Below are 17,575 nucleotides of genomic sequence, written 5' to 3' on the forward strand. Positions count from 1 at the left end.
TTCAGGCATGCTACAATTACTGGGCTTCAAATTGAAACTCTGAGTTCCAAGTTGCTTATCGATGTTTCAAGTAGTTACTTCTAGTTTCAGGCATGCTACAATTACTGGGCTTCAAATTGAAACTCTGAGTTCTAAGTTGTTTATCGATGTTTCAAGTAGTTACTTCCAGTTTCAGGCATGCTACAATTACTGGGCTTCAAATTGAAACTCTGAGTTCCAAGTTGCTTATCGATGTTTCAAGTAGTTACTTCTAGTTTCAGGCATGCTGCAATTACTGGGCTTCAAATTGAAACTCTGAGTTCTAAGTTGTTTATCGATGTTTTAGGTAGTTACTTCTAGTTTCAGGCATGCTGCAATTACTGGGCTTCAAATTGAAACTCTGAGTTCTAAGTTGTTTATCGATGTTTTAGGTAGTTACTTCCAGTTTCAGGCATGCTGCAATTACTGGGCTTCAAATTGAAACTCTGAGTTCTAAGGTGTTTATCGATGTTTCAAGTAGTTACTTCCAGTTTCAGGCATGCTACAATTACTGGGCTTCAAATTGAAACTCTGAGTTCTAAGTTGTTTATCGATGTTTCAAGTAGTTACTTCCAGTTTCAGGCATGCTACAATTACTGGGCTTCAAATTGAAACTCTGAGTTCCAAGTTGCTTATCGATGTTTCAAGTAGTTACTTCCAGTTTCAGGCATGCTGCAATTACTGGGCTTCAAATTGAAACTCTGAGTTCTAAGTTGTTTATCGATTTTTTAGGTAGTTACTTCTAGTTTCAGGCATGCTGCAATTACTGGGCTTCAAATTGAAACTCTGAGTTCTAAGTTGTTTATCGATGTTTTAGGTAGTTACTTCTAGTTTCAGGCATGCTGCAATTACTGGGCTTCAAATTGAAACTCTGAGTTCCAAGTTGTTTATCGATGTTTTAGGTAGTTACTTCTAGTTTCAGGCATGCTGCAATTACTTGGCTTCAAATTGAAACTCTGAGTTCTAAGTTGTTTATCGATGTTTCACATAGTTACATTAAGTTTCATGCAGGCTGCAATTACTGGGCTCCAAGAAGACACTGAGTTACTTTAATTTTTTAACAGAACTTAATACAGATTGGTGAGTAGTAATTGTCAAAAAACTCTAACTAATATACAGACACTCTGACTTTAATTTCCATAGAGCAACGTACAGACAAGGAATAACGATAAAATATCACAGCAATATATAGAGGAATTATCTTGAATAAACAAAACATTGGCTTAGTATGCTGAATAAACTTGAAAGTAATTGCTGTCTGAATTTGCGTATCAGTAGGCCATTACTCAAATTCCAGCTGGTTCTATATGTATACACAGCCGATGCCACGAAAATGAAGTATTAAAAAGGACATTTCGACCAAGTCTATCATAATTTTTTTCAGCCAGTGTTTCGGAGTATGAAAATCAATAGCTAGGGGTATTGATAAGTTAAGAATGTTACCGTTAGATCTTTTGCAATGATTTAAAATTGTTTTATAAGGAACTTTTGTCTGGTATTGGCGGTCATTTTTCAGATATGTTTTATTTTTCTATCAAATGTACTATATGATTTTATAATGTAGTGAAATCCCAGTTTAACGAGCCCGTCATGTCACAAACTTCCACTAAATATTACTGGTTTAGCAACAATGATGGATTAATCTGGTTTAGCAAATTGATCTTTTTAACACGAACTGCTTTTAAGGTTCTCTTAAATGTCCAATTTATCGGGACTCAATTTTATTTTGGTACAGAAACTTATCAAATTATGTCAAATAGTTCTTTATAAACGTAAATTTAATTCTGCTTGCTTAAAACTTGGCAAAAATGTTTAAATCGTTTGTATACATGTTTCAGGTATAAGAAAAACACAACCTAAATAATGTTTGGTAGCTTAGTTCAAAACGCAAGTAGCTTGAGTTGGACATCTCAAATCTCTTCTTTTTGCAAATTAGCAGCTAAATTGCACAACTACAAATACAATTATCAATGGCCTTTTCTACTTTAAAATCTCTGAGCTTTTGTTTAGAAAGCGTTCCCAATAACAGGAAACCAGATGGTTCTACACAGTTACTGTGTGGGATTCAGCATTATTGCAAGAAAAAAATTGTATAAGAAAACTGATTAATGCATATGAAGAAATGAAGGCAGAAGCAAAAAATATGCTAATAATCAAACATTATTATCAAATAGTGCACAAGCTAAGGCTATTTACCTGCCCTTCGATCAAAAACTGATCTTCCCAATTCATAGTTTCACAAATAAAAAAAGATCTTAAGGCGAGCGTTGGCAGACTAAAATTCCGGAAATGTTGATCATCGGCCTTTTCAAACGCTGGCTCAATCTCAAAGGACGTTCATAAAGTTACTACCGTTCGAAGCCAATGATACTGGGGCTTTGACCGGAAACTGAACGGTAAAATTCAAGTCAAGAATATCATTTTGTTGTTAAGGAAGGCTTCCTTCTGCGGCATAACCAACAACAGCTAATCTGAGTCATCATCGTGCGTGATTGGAACAATCCTGCCTTGCTTCCTCGCTAAATATCGTTCCCTAGCACCCAAAACGCTATCAGCATCATTACGTTTTGCAAATACTTTCGATCTTTCTTTATTAATGGTTTCCTTTCCATTATTTTTGCTTTCAGTTTTCTGTTCCAAATATTGACGATCGCTTTGATTCTTTCGTTCAACAGATCTACCACCCTTGTCCTTTTTTCTAGAAATTTCAGGACTAGATCCACTTGAAGCGTGTCGCCGTTTGTTTCCCTCACCTGAACGCTCCCTCTTACCCTTTTCGCTAGATCTCTCTCGCCTAGATTCTCTAGACCTTTCTCTTGATCTTTTCTCCCTTTGATATTTTTCATCATGCGCCTGGCTTCCTTCTCGGCCATGCTTAGAATGCGATTGAATTCTTGCATCTCTGTCTAGGCGACCAGTAGAGTCTTTGGAACCAGAACCTTCTCTACTGTAGCGATGATTCGGTGACTTCGACTTTGAAGAGTATTTGTCATCATTTGAGTTCTTATTAGTACCTGATTCTCGCCTACTTCTCTCAACATGATCCGAGTCCGACTCAGATGAAGATGTTCTCTCATCTCTTGCTCTTCCTTTTCTATACCGCCTTTCACCTCTTCTTCTTTCATTTGCCTTTCCACTAACTACGGGTTGCCTGTCCCCTGTTGCTTCTTCACAGGAACTTCCAGAAGAGCGATATGTGTTACGTTTTCCCCTTGCCTTTTCTGAAGGGCTCCTTTCACGGCTATGATATTGTTTTCCCTTTTTGTTTGAAGATTTATCTCTAGAAAATTTATTCACCTCTTCGTTTTCACTTTCGGGAGTTGAGTATTTTGCTACTTTTTCTTCACCACTTTCTTTGTTCTTTTCGGCAGTTTTAGTCTCTATCACTCTGGAATGCTCTTGCTCCTCAACAGGGGCACCCATCGAGACATTGCCATCTAATAAGTTCCGATAAAACTTGGAGAGATCCTTTTGTTTTGTGACGTCATTTGCAGCTAAAAGGAAAGGTTAGAAAGATTTGAAAAATACTACTGTCCATCATAGCCCGAAAAATGATGAAAGAACCTATAGGCTGCTAACAGAAAGCTCTTTCTTTGCTACGTTCTCGCTTTTTCGTGCTATATTGAAGTTTTCGCTTAATCGACAAAACCCTAAATACACCTACCGTCTAATTCATCTTGTCTCCGCAATTTCTCTTCCTCTTCTGCTTGTTCTATCATTTTTTGTCGATATCTTTTAAGTGTTAAGTCAAATAAAACTAAATGACATGCAACAATGAGGTTCACACTACCTTACTACAAGAACTGCTCTTTAATCTAGTAAATAATGTTTATCATTAACAACGAAGTGATCTGATCCTCTTGTAGCCCTGTTTTCCTCTTGGTAGTTTCCTCTCATGAAGGGAAAGTCTTCAGTACACAAGATTCAACTCTAGACATTTAGCTCCAATAAAATTGATATTACTTTCCAAAAACAAAGTCAGCATTATCTGACTCAGAAGCATTGTGCCAGAATGTTGAAACAGAACTTTTCTGACTTGGATTTCTTTGAAGTCACATTTGAAACCGTCACTAAATTCAACTACACATTGTCTGTGCGCTATCACGATAACAAAATCTGATGAACCAGATAAGACAACATACAGTTATCTTTGCATGACATAAATTACAATGTCAAGTTATAATTCAATATTACAAGTCAAAACTGTAACCAATCAAAGAACAAATCATCATTTTATGTTAATCTCTTTCCACACCTGGATATCCATTCTCATTTGGGCCATTTTCTGTATCATACACTGAGAACGTTCGAACAAATCAACTTGAGTTTTAGGCCAGATATCAGTGATTATAGGCTAGTTCAAATAAATCATTCTAAGTCATTTGCACCATTCTAAGTGGCTTGTAATTTCTATCCTTTGAGTTGCTTTTTGTTGCCTTATCGCATGCACCTTCAACACCTTTATCTGTGATTGCAATGTCGTCAACATGGAAAAAATTTATTCTTGATTTCTCAATGTCTTCTAAGGCTTCATTTAAAACGAGGAATCGATGGATACCTGATGCACACATCAACTCTGTTACGCAAGTTCCAATCGATTTGTTATACACTCTACTTGCAATTGTCAGACAATTTTAGCAAACCCTTACAGCAAATGATTAAACGCATTACGACGAAAAGATACGCAGCGGTGACGAAAGACTCTTTGTCTGCAAACTGGTCCCCTTCTTTTTCTCTTTCTCTTTGTACACTTCTTTCTGTTCGTCTTTCTTGTTCCTTTTTGCGCATGGCTGCTGATTTCAGCAGATTGGCGATATATTTGGGCTTGAAATATTTATTTTCATATTTAAAATTGTAAGAAATACATGAAAGTTGAGCTTACAAATTAAATTTGTATACCCGTCACTAAAGATTCCATGTTGGTTCTACAATATAAGGTAAAAGACTAAACACACTGAATGATAACTCTTGTGACATGATAATTTTGTTGCTAGATCTACCAGGCAGCTCTGATGTTCTGCTATGATGCTACAATCCTTACCAAAAGTCCTTGCAGTCAATGAAAGATTCTGATGAAATAAAAGTTTCCGGCCGTAAGATACAGAAACATTCCCCTCCCCCGAAAACAATGTTGGTTGGGAAGCTTTTTACTCACATTAGATGACTGAGTAACACTGGTTGAATTTCAAGCTTTGGCACTGTTGTTATTCAAAATTGTTTCAAGGGGGATGCTACCGAGCTTATGCGAAATTTTAGCTTAGTGTACCGACATTTGGCAAGCATTGTTACAGCTGTTGGAGAGAAAGATTATTGTTGGCGATGAAAATTACAATGATGATTGATAATGATGTCGACGATAAGTACCACAACAGAAGTGATAACATTATTAGTAATCATTGCAGCCAGAAATAACGAACAACTGCGCACACCAACACGCGAACACAGTTGTGTGATACCACGTGACTATCATGTGACACGTTTTACTCGTCGCGAATTCACGCGTAGATAATGGCTATAACAAGGATGATTATGATTATGATAAATCTACCTTTTTGTCTTTTTCTTTGGCTTCGAAGCCAACAGTTTGCTTTTTCTGTTCCATTTCTTCATAAATTTCATCATATTTATAGACATTCGGGTCTTCTCTTAATGCCCTCTCTATGTCTTCTTTGGTCTAAGGAAAAGATTTGTTTAGTGGCCAGCAATGTGAATATTCAATGAGTACATACCGAGCAATATAAATGGATCTTCTTCTTTCAACCTGCTGTTTACCTTCTTCTTCAAAGATAAGATGGAAAATAAAAAGCCTTATATCATTTGCCTTGGGCCCGTATTAAATGCAAAATGCAGTAGTCAGATAGTGGAGTCGCTTACCAGTTGAATTGTACATTTTATGGTACAAGCATGAAACTTGGTACTAGTACACAATTTAACATGGCGAATAAACTAATTTTAGACTGGGGTACCTGTTTCCAGTCCTGTTTTGGGTCTTATCTTTTAAACCATCCAAGAAATTAACCCGGAACTTAGATTTCTGTCGTAATTCAACATGCTAAATAAGATGAGATACACAACCCACTTGAAAAAAGCCCCAAAAGCTATTTTTAGACTTAGGCACCTGTAAGTTGTCCTTTTTGGTTCATCCTCGATATCTTTGAACGATGCAAGTTTTAAACCCGAACATTCATTTTCTGGTGTAATCTGACACGCTAATTAATATGAAAATTTTGGAGAAATCGCCATCCATAAAATAGGCCTGCTTTGCTTGCGAAAGGTTGATACAATTCGGAAAATTCGTTTTCTGCGCACGTACGTAGCAATTGGTTACCAGTGAGCTCAAAAACAAGTATCTACTCTCACCCTCTTTGAAATGCTGACCAAAGTGTATGTTGATGCAAAGCATCCTCATTTGGTGGTATGGCTTCAACTGTCCTCGATTTTTTTGTAAATGGAACCTTCTTGCTTCATTCAATGAAAGACGCTAAGATGGCGGATCGTACAGCAAAACCAGTACCTCTGAAGCAACAACATTTGTTTATTGGTAACTGCATCAATAGTAATGGCGTAACGGAAAAGCTCGGGGCCCTTAGGAATACTTGTTAGAGACCCTTGAAAAACTATATTTTTTCCCAAACTCAGACAAAAATAAAGAAATCAGCAAAAGAAACACTTTAAGTGATAAAGAGATAGAAATATCAATAAGAAACAAAACAATTTCAGATAGTGAGAAATACCAAAGAGGTTTATTATCAGGCAAATACTCAAAATCATTCATTCTTGCAAAATTTTCGCTTAGCCAAAGAATTTACGACCCACGCCACAAATTTCAAAGTGGAGAGTTTAAATCAATGAATCGAGCTTGAATTTAATGGTTCAAAATCTTTGATATTTCGGGGTCAAATAGAAAAATAGGGACGCCGGAGGTATATGAGGACAAAAAGGGGAGACTTTTCCGATGAAAAAGGAAAACGTACCTTGACTGCCTTCGTCAGGGTTGGTTCAATAAAAAAGCTATTTACCTTGCATTGGAAAAAGCTGCCTAATGTTTTTTCTAATCTCTTGAAGGCTCTAGCATTACATTTTCGAAGAAATCTTATCCAAAAAATATAATAAATCTGTGACACAATAAGCTTGAACAAATAATGGCAGAGGCGGATCCAGAAAAAAATCTAACTATTGCAGGTTTGCAGAAGAAAAAAGGCGGTGGTAAAGGGTGTGGCCTACAACCAGTGCCACGCCCTATCTAGATGCAAATAGCCAAGGTGCATAGGTTAAGTATCATTAAAAACAGAGTTATCTTTCTGAAAAGTAGCAAAATGTTAAATCATGGGTGCAGGGGCGACAACAGTATGAAGTGAAAAACAACGAAGAGTTTTTGAATATCTTTAAGGAGACATTAAGACAAATGCATGTGTTCAATTGTGCTGACTATCTAATTTCGTGAGAAGAATTTAAATTTGCATCAACAGAGTTCTTGAACAGTAGCATTTTGCAACATGGATGCAAAGAGCCTTGGAGGAAAAACAGTGAACAGTTGTTGAACACCTTGTAAAAGACATCAAGGCAAATGCGTGCTTTCTGTTGTGTGGGTCATCTACGTTCACCATAAGAATTTGAATATGCATCAAAAGAGTTATCTTTCCTGAACAGTAGCATTAGCAAAATTGATGCAAGTGACAACAGCCTAGAATGAAAAACAGCGACCATCTGTTGAACACCTTGTTAAAGACATTGAGACAAATGTACATGCTTTATAGTGTAGGCAATCTAGTTTCGTAGCCAATAATGACAAAACATGTTTACTTTTCAAGCCTAAGGCACCTTACTTTATATTTGATTGAAGCATATTGTATCGTTCTGTTCGTTTGTAAATATTTCCCTAGAGTTATTGTCCGTTTCCCTTTAAAATTGTAGGAAAAGAACATGAACAATCGGAAAAACTGCCACGACACCAGTATGTTTGCGATTTCCAGTTTCTTAGTACCCTGTCGTATCCTCGATTCAATTGACTTGCAACTTTCAAGGTGCTTTTGAATGGCCTGCAACGGTCATGCAACCCCCAGCAACTCTTCCATTCAAACACAAGGTTGCTCCCGCCATTTTTAGCAACCCTCCAAAATCAATGCTTATTGATCGGCGTTAAACTTCTAGCACTTCACTGTTGCTGCGCATGGGGCTATGGACATTAGGTTCGGAAATGATGGGGAAGAAGCCGCTGAAACTCCAATGAGGTTGTTTTAGCGGCTCATCGCCTCTGCCACCCCGCAAGGAATATTGCTATTGAACATCGATTTCAAAGGGCATAAAATGCAGAGGATGAAACTGTCATTGCTTAAAATTTCACCAACAAGTTGAATATTCCGGGAATATGGAACTTAATTATTAAACTTTACTATGGAAATTACAAGAATCTGAAATAAATCATTCCCCTTAAATCCGACAGTTGCAACTGCAACGGTCGCAGCCGCCTGGATCCACCCCTGAATGGTTTGATTTAAAAGGAAACCCCTGGTTTCTGCGAAATCAGTGTCTTAATGTAACGTGTTAACTGGGGAACTTTTGCTTCTCAAACCACTTTTCATATTAACTTATGCAAACAAACCTGTATCAAAATACTTAGGGACTCTTGCTCGAACTCAAACCTACTTCGGTTAAGCCACTAATCAGCAGGACCGCGGAAAGGAATTCGTTAACTAAATTCGATCAAAACTGACACGCTGTTGCAAAAAGATATGCGTACCCTATAGCAAATTTGTATGGCGTACATATTGCTGTATATTGCCCTGTTACAATCAAATGTTCGGAGCATTCAGAAGCTTTTAAACTTCTTTAGCCCAAGCCCACAAAGATGAGAAATTCTTAAGAAAAATATCAGTGGCCTTTAACACTCAAGCAGTCAGAGACTCAAACTGCTTCTACCTTGCTGCATTCATAGAATATTATCATTATTGTTTCTATAATTGAAATTATCGTTTCTCAGCCCCTCTTTCCCGACCCCCCGACCCCCTCCCTTCTTCTCAGCACTGCTGATCAGTAGCACTTGATAGAGCAACGAAAGGTCCTTTAACCTCAGGAATAATCTTTCCAACAGATTTTGCATTTTCCAAAAAAATTAAGAAACTGTCGTAGCCAGCAGAAATGCGTGGATTGGTAACCATTTTTTTTCTTTTCCTGTCTCAAACTCGACCCAAAGCTGCACTAAACTAAGTTGACGAAACAATGCAATTGCTATTATGATAACATCAGCGTCTATCATTTTGATTGCGACTCTTTCATGTCCTGAACTTGAAATACTCTTCACGTAGACAAATTTTCTAGTATCAGCTTTCATCGGGGTTACAAAGCTTTTGGGGCGTTTTTAGGTACATCTTATCTTAATTAGCATGTCAAATTACGTCAGATAACAAAGTTTCGGGTTCATAACTTGCATAGATTAAAGGATATGGAGGAGGAAGACCCAAAAGCGGATTGGGTACAGGTCTAGTCTAAAAACTAAATGAAAAACTTTTCTAAAAAAAACTTTTCGAGCTTTTTGAATGGGTAATGTATCTTATCTTATTTAGCATGTCGAATTACACCAGAAATCTAACTTCCTGGTTAAAGCCCAAAAGAGGACTAGGGTCATTCCATATCGAATCATCCAGGATTACTGAAAACTGTAACCACTATTTCCTCAGAATGCAATCATTTTTGTGAGCAAACAAATCTCGTTGAAATATGTAAAATTCCAAAATTTCAGCTTAATATCTTAAGTTATAGCACTTTTAATATTTGGGCGTTTCCATGAATTTTTAGGGTGTGACACCGAAGTGATTATATACACTTAATCCTCTTTATATTTTTCTCTAATCAACACAAATGGCTGAAAATGGGTAACTAGACCAAATGAAGGGTGCTAAATTCAAAATAAAATGCAGTTTTGCTGTGTAAAATCTTTTGTATTGAAAATCGAAAGCTCTAGTTTTGGGCGAGGATTTTGAGGGTGTGACCAGAATATTTACAGAATTTCAATATAGTTTTTCAAAAGTGCAATACTTGTTCTACTTGTGTGAAGAGAATCATTCTTTGGTATTGTATGGTGCAGATTTTGTAAGCATGATGATAAGCAGAAAGGCTATTTATGTATGTCAGGTTCTTTGTTGTTACCATATAACAAACATAAAATATCTGCTGCTGTTTTGTCAAGATTTTTTCAGTTGTAATAGGTACATGTCAAGGTTGTAGTTGTAATTGCATTTTCGTTTGAAGCAGGGTCTGCATCTCATCTTATTTACAGTCTCCAATTACTCCAGAAAATGAAGTTTTGGGTTTATGACATGCAAAGTTCAAAGATATGGAGGCAGACCAAAATGAGGATTAGGTACAGGTACTCAAGTCTAAAAATAGCTTTTGCGACAGTTTTGGAATGAGGTCTGTCTTTCATCTTATTTACAAGGTCAAATTGCATCAGAAAACGAAGTTTTGGGTTCATGACATGCATGGTTTAAAAGATATGGAGAAATACTTAAAAGAGGATTGGGTACAAGTACCCCAGTCTGAAAATAGTATTTGGGGGCGTTTTGAAGTGGGGTCTGTATCTCATCTTATTTGCCATGTCAAATTGTGAACCTGTACCTAAGATTTCATAGTTGTATCATGAAATGTACAATTTGTCCCATTTTGGAGGATAAATGGCTACCCTAAGACAAACCACAGACAGTTATATGGTTAAACAGTTGGAGGCTGAACAACAGACAATCTTCCCAAATATGAACAACCTAAAAAAAATCTTCAAAAATTATGTCAATCTCACCTGTTTTGTTTGCTTCTTTTTCTCTGCTACAGCATTCAGTTCTTGGTTAATCAATTTCTTTTTCTTACTCTACAAAAAATTTGGAACAAAAAGTCACAAATCTATCACAAATCTTAGCTGCAGATCAACTCAAGTTTACTAAAGAGCACAAAAATTCAAATTCAAGAAAACAAAATCATAAAAAACTTCCGTGCAGAATGTTACTAACAACAACAGTCTATTTTGAGATTGAGCCAGAAAAATCAAAGGTATCATAAGCCCACCCCCTCCCCATCACAGAGGAGTTTTAAACATGTTTTCTTTTTTAACATGACTACATTGGCAGAATTGGACCCATATTTTCTTTTGCAGTGACAAAGATTATCAAAAATATTGACTGGTTGGTTGTAGTTATCTAAAGCAGCAGAAGTCAGTCACCATACTTAGAAAATGAGCATTTACATTTTTGGACATCATTTTGGATTGTAGTTCAGATGTTTTTAGCTATTCTCGCAATTCAACTCTTTAGACAGTGGCTTCACAACTAGTACCATAAAAGGAAAGTTACAAAAATGAAGATGTTCAGTGCTAAAGCTGTTTGTAAGCAGTTGTAGTGCAGCTTCAAATCAAATAATTTATTTTCAATGCTTTTAGCTGGGTTTTACCTGTTCTGTAACTGTTCAGTGCCTTGCCCGAAGAATCAAAATATTTCTTAGGAAGAGCTAAATTAATGATTTATTTAGAATGGGGGACATATATCCCATTTCAAATGTTGATAATATAATAATTAAAGCAATACTTCATCTTCTTCACTTGAGTCATTCTGAAAAACGGCAGCTGATTTCCCAATTTTACTGACTTTCCCTTTTGATGACTTTGGAATGATCAAGCCATATCTAAAAAGAAATGTAAAAATATTAAACAATTTATTTATTCCTAATAGGAATTTTATTGCAAAGTTGGTAAGATTTGTTGATTGTGTGGTAAAAACTGAATTCTATGGACGCATGATCTGATGTTACTTGCTGCAAAATCTCTATTAAACCTTCAAAGGGCTTTTCAACTAAGAAAGTTAATCAAGAGTGATGTGGACTTGATAAAAATGGAGGACAAAAGCTGAAAAGCTCTAGAAAATAGAAATCCTTCAAATATGCAAGCATTTTGACACTCTAAAGTGCAAGCTGATAATGAGATGATAGTAGGTTGCAACATTTGTTTTTCTTTTAGCAATGGAAACATAGAAAACAATACAGTTATAGAAAGGGTAGCTGAAGAATGTTGATCAGGAAAATGTTGTAACACTGTCTTACAACACAGAATGGAAGTGGAAAGATGGGGGGGGGGGAGGGTTGGAGGAGCCATGGCCTCCCCATTTTTTTGGTATGCAATAACATTTCCAAAGAGGTCCTGTTTTGGAGCACTTAATTCAAGTTCAACTTACAGAACTTGGCCCATCCACCTTGCAATTTGTGGTGTGGGCCCTGCATCCTGCTACTGTTTTGGCATTTTATCAACAAGCATATTGGAAATTGCAAGGCTATTACCCTTTATATTGGCTATTACCAATTTCTTAGTTACTGGGAACATTATTTACTGAAAATTTTAGCTCAGATTGTGTAAAAAACAAGCTTGCCTGCACAAATATAAAAATGTTTCATTTCTGAGAAATCTTTATGTGTAATTCTCGTAATATGAAATGAAGCAAGCCTTCTACCATGCTGAAAACTAGCATAGATATCAAATGCGTGAGAATTTTTGTTCTACCTAACAATTTTTAATGTTTCTTTGTACTTCCTATTGTTTGTCGCTTGGAGCGACTCATGTGCAATTTGTGTGACCAACAAGTTGTGGTATATGGTAGGTCTGAAATAGGACAATTTTGCCTGAGATCTCAGGTGTGTGTTTGAAATTCTTAAGTGTGCAGTGTGCAAGACTATGAAGTGTGCACATAACAAGTGCACAGTGATAATTTCAAACAAATTTCTCAGACCAGCTGTACCATCAGGGGCGGCTGGGAGTAAATTTTTTTTGGTATTACTTTTTCAAACGTATGGAACATGCATGAAAAAGGAAAATTAACAATTTCTTTATGAAGGAATTTTGAACCTCCTCAGCTGGAGGGGTATAGGGTTTTACAACACTCCCCCCCCAAATTTGGCCTAGCCATACGTTGGGGAAATATGCATATCTTCATTTGACTCTAAACAACAAACAAAAAGTCACTAAAAGACATACATTGGTCGGGTATACACATTTTTGTAAGCAACTAAGAATCTGAGCGAATGCTGAAAGTTTTAAGTTAATTGGCAATTTTAGTGCTGTATCTCCTAGAAAATAAATGCAGATACTTCCTTGCTCGCATATAAAAAAGAAATCTATGAAGAGCCTGATTTCCTGTTGGTCTTTTTAAACAAACTGGAGGGCTGTAACATTTGTCAGAAGGGCTTGCGAGCGGTGATTAGTCGTGAAAAATATTTGGCGGCCACTTCCTCTGAGCCACCATGTGGGCCCGTTATTAGAATCGCGATTGTAATAACGGAAACCGCTGCATGAAAGCCCTCTGAACACATTCAAGGTTCAGTTCAGTTCATCATTCATTTTAAATGCCTTTACATAAGCAACTTGCAACATTTTGAATAGCTACAGTTTACAAATGTACAAATAAACTTGAAAGGATGCAGGCTAAAAATTTATTATAGAAAAATACATGACGAGATATATCTGGCACGGCCTTTCAGTTCGAGACGTTGCTAATGAGTTAGTTCCACCCGTTTCAAAATAATAACACTTTGAACACCTAGACGATGGTCATTCACTTGATCTTCCACAACACGATTCATTTTGAAACAGCTAACTTACAAGCAAAATCATAAAACAGCACTGGCAAAAGGTAAATGGCCGCGTTATTAGAATCCCAGAAGTGATAACGGGGCTGCTAGGCTCCTTTATTTCAAGGACCAAGAACAATTGAATTTTACGTCAACGGTGAGTCCCGTGACAAAGACTTTGCTGTTTCCGTTATTAGAAACGCAAAAGTAATAATGAGACCGGGAGCCTCGAACTAGTTTTGAACGATTTGAAATACCATTGAAAAACATAATAGGCTTCCTGTGGTTAAGGATTAGCAGGTAATTATCATCCCCTTCAGATGAATAGAGGACAGATACCATATTATTTCTACGTCATTGGTTGTGTCTAGCAGACGAATGCATCAAACTGATAAAGACTTTGGAAAAAGTGTTATTACAGTAATAACGGTAATAACACTACCCGCCGCCCCTGTGTACCATATTCAATCTAATAATGCATAGACACATAGGCTAGGCTTACAATTACATGCAGATATATATAGCTCTTACTTCAATTTAAATTCAATTTCAATTTCAAGTGTATTCTCAGCTTAATTACAATATACTGATCTAATCAAACAATTAATCAAGATAAAATTTTAGTTATACTTCAATACATACAAGGTTCAGATATTTAAAATAATTATTTGTATCTATATAAAGTTATAGCTGAATGACACGTGAAAATAACCCATACATAGGGGCTTTCGAGCCATCTGCCATCTTTTGTGAATTTTGTTTGAAGTAATTATAAATCAATACACAATATTAATAAACAACAATAACATTTTTTTAAACTAGGAATAACAATTCTGAATAATAGAAAAGACACTTCAAGAAACTATACTTTCAAAGATACTTTCATAGAAAAGATACTTTCAAGAAAAGAAAGTCCACACGACCAAATAACTTACCCTTTTAGATGAGCCATTTTTCCAGCAATGTTAATCCACTAAAATATTACTCTTTTAAAAAAACCGTAACGTCAAGAACAAATAAAGAGAGACGATTTTGGACACTTTTTTGCTTCCATCTTTCCATCGATCTGCCCCATATTTCATCCGAAACGAGGCTGACATTGTATCGAGACAATTCTTTGAAAATGACCCTTGTCCCCATGTTGGTGAACATTGAAGGACGTGTTTCTTTTAATAAAACACAGGGGTGTATCCCAGACTGGAAACTTTGTTTCTTGCGCGGGCAAAGTCACGCGCCTGACTGTGCGCCTGAAATCACGCACTTTAAAGAAATCTGTATTGTTATTATTGTGATATGTATTTAAATAGGGACTTTGCGCGGCCAAATGCAAAAGTGCGCGGATGGAAAATTTGAGTGCGCGGGCAATATATCGCGGGCGCGCGACAAAGTTTCCAGTCTGGGGCGTATAATGATGTCTTTGCAAAGGTTTGATGGTCGGGTTGTTACAATTACGGGAGCTGGACGTGGACTGGGAAGAGAATATGCCCTTGAGTTTGCAAAAAGAGGCGCTAAAGTTGTTGTTAATGATCTCGGCGGTACAGGGGATGGGAGTTTTATTATTATTATTATAAAATTATTTACAGTAGGCGAAGCAAAATTTTTTAGCTAATATAACAGCTAATTAAAGCCTACTATTTATACTACATTTACAAATCTTAAATTAATTACAATGAATGGATAATATGATATAGGAAATTTTTCAAAATTAAAAGGATGACTCATTAGATAAAAATTACAATTATTCGATGACTATTTCAAGAATCCAATCTGCACAATGTAAGGTTTGCATAGTCTGCAGTTGCATTTTGTATCTTTCCAAGTTTTAATCTTTTTCTTAAATATTGCGAGGCTAGAAGATGTTTTAATGTCATTTGTAAGCTCTTGCCAGAGCTTGGATCCCATAAAGGTTGTACTTTCTATACCATAACAATTTGATTTTGGTTTTGATAGCGATATTCGGGATATGTTTCTAAGACTATAGCACGTATTTCTTTCAGTAAAGATTTCTTTCCTGAAACTTGAGTTCAGATTATGTAAAGTTTTATATATTTCCGTAAGAAGCAATTGCAGATTTTTATCATGGATAGACGTCGAGTTGTCTTTTTCAAGAAGAGTTTGAAAGCTTGATTCATAGTCATCATAGGCAAGACGCAAAGACTTTCATGAATTCTGTTTATTCTGTTGTTCATCTGTCGATCACAAAACATCCAAATTAAAGGGCAGTAGCTAAACTGTTATAAAATGAAGATGTGCATGGTCTGTTTTACTTTTCTATCATCCATGTAGTTGGAGATTCGGGATAAAGCATGTAGCTTTTGGCTGGCCTTTTTGCATATCGATTGTACGTGTCCTTTGAACGATAAATTATTATCAATACTTATTCCAAAAAGGTTTTTGGTTTGGCATTTGTCCCCTTTCATTTTCATATAATTGTTTTGAAACCATTCTCTCAAAATTTCTTGTTCTAGTGTTTTAATAGCCTGCTTAATGTCTTGGTGGATGACATATAGCGTTGTGTCATCAGCATAATTGCATATTTGGCTATTTGATATAAACATGAACATGTCATTTATGTATATATTGAACAAGAGAGGTCGCAAAACTGATCCTTGTGGCACACCTACACTCGTGGTTTTCCATTCACTGAAAGAGCCGTTTATTTTGACTCTTTGTTTCCTCTGGCTAAGGTACGATAATGTGAAATTCAAGGCGCTTCTACTAAAACCATAAGCATTGAGTTCATTAGGTCATTAGTTCAATGCTTTTGACAGATCCATCAATAGTGCACTGGCTGTTTGTTTAGTATCTAGAGCTTTTTTGCAATTTTCAATGAGTCTCAGTAATGTATGTTGGGCGCTATAATTCCTTCTGAAACCACATAGCAGTGGTGATAGAAAACCATTAGCGAAGGGAGTAATTTGTGATTCCATGATTCTCTCATATATTTTTGATGCTGACGGTAAGGTAGCAATTGGTCTATAATTTTTCTCACTGAATTTATCATCTTTTTTATGCAACGATGATATGTCTCCTAATTTGAGTTCTTTTGGAAATGTCATATTAGATAGATCCCCATTAAATGTTACAATTAGTTCTCGATGTTGACTTAGAATGTCCTGTCCAGTTATTATATCAGAGCACAGGTTTTCTATAACAGACAATTTTGTTTTGACATAATTTGTATCATTTATTTGTAAGTCTACAGTGACATTTCCAAGGACCTTGACTGTTATTGAGGATTCAGCCATACATACGGAAGATTGAGTAGGAATAGCGTTCAAGTCAAAGTTTTGTACCAACCTATTACAAATAAAACTATCAGAGCTTCCAGTGTCGATTAAGGCATTGTACATGTTTATTATCAACATAAGCATCAATTATTGTTCTTTGAAGACTTTCTGGTGATTTCGATGTCGCAATTACTGAAGCTAATGCAGGATGGGTAGAAGCCAAAGTCACTTTTGAAGATGAATTTTTGTACTTTGACTGACATACTTTTGCGAAATGGCCTGGTTTCTCACAGTTATGACAGACTGCATCCTTAGCTGGACAAAACTGACGATTATGACGTGGACCTCCACAAAAGTAACAAGCGCGTTTAGAAGTAATGGCGTTTAAATCTGATGGTTTATCGTCAATACTTGTAGCATTTAACATCGAAGTAGTATTGTACTGGTCAGATGATTTTTGTGCAAGTTCCAATGAGCGCGCTTGCGTAAAGACTGAATCAAGTGTTAGCTCTTTGCTTTCTAAAAGTCGTTGGCGAATGTGCTGCGAAAGAATTCCATTAATAAATGCATCACGTGTCATTTTCTGTTTATAGACTTGAGCTGTTAAGCTTGGTTCCCACTAGGCGACTAAGTGCGTTTAACTCTAATCCTTTAATTGAATTAAAGATATAAGATAAACTACCGAGGCATTCCCACTTGCAAAACTTAAACGCTCAACTAGCTGTATG

At 36.3% G+C, this 17,575-nt stretch overlaps 2 protein-coding genes across 2 annotated transcripts; both read right to left on the minus strand.

The window, feature by feature from the left end:
• Positions 1 to 1,062: 1,062 nt before the first annotated feature.
• Positions 1,063 to 14,780, minus strand: LOC135683910 (uncharacterized). Its single transcript, XM_065199304.2, has 7 exons — positions 14,553 to 14,780; positions 11,589 to 11,685; positions 10,811 to 10,879; positions 5,567 to 5,692; positions 4,703 to 4,842; positions 3,683 to 3,750; positions 1,063 to 3,512 (listed from the first exon to the last, which is right to left on the minus strand). Exons 1-7 carry the CDS (start codon positions 14,567 to 14,569, stop codon positions 2,485 to 2,487), a joined length of 1,545 nt encoding a protein of 514 aa, XP_065055376.2. The 5' UTR covers positions 14,570 to 14,780; the 3' UTR covers positions 1,063 to 2,484.
• Positions 14,781 to 16,935: 2,155 nt separating this feature from the next.
• Positions 16,936 to 17,427, minus strand: LOC148959925 (uncharacterized). The gene has a single exon (XM_089109262.1). The coding sequence runs from the start codon at positions 17,425 to 17,427 to the stop codon at positions 16,936 to 16,938; it is 492 nt and encodes a 163-aa protein (XP_088965388.1).
• Between the last annotated feature and the right edge of the window lie 148 nt (positions 17,428 to 17,575).

The sequence above is a fragment of the Rhopilema esculentum genome, chromosome 7 (assembly GCF_057945365.1).
Source record: "Rhopilema esculentum isolate cy_ngs chromosome 7, ASM5794536v1, whole genome shotgun sequence".
Classification (NCBI taxonomy): domain Eukaryota; kingdom Metazoa; phylum Cnidaria; class Scyphozoa; order Rhizostomeae; family Rhizostomatidae; genus Rhopilema; species Rhopilema esculentum.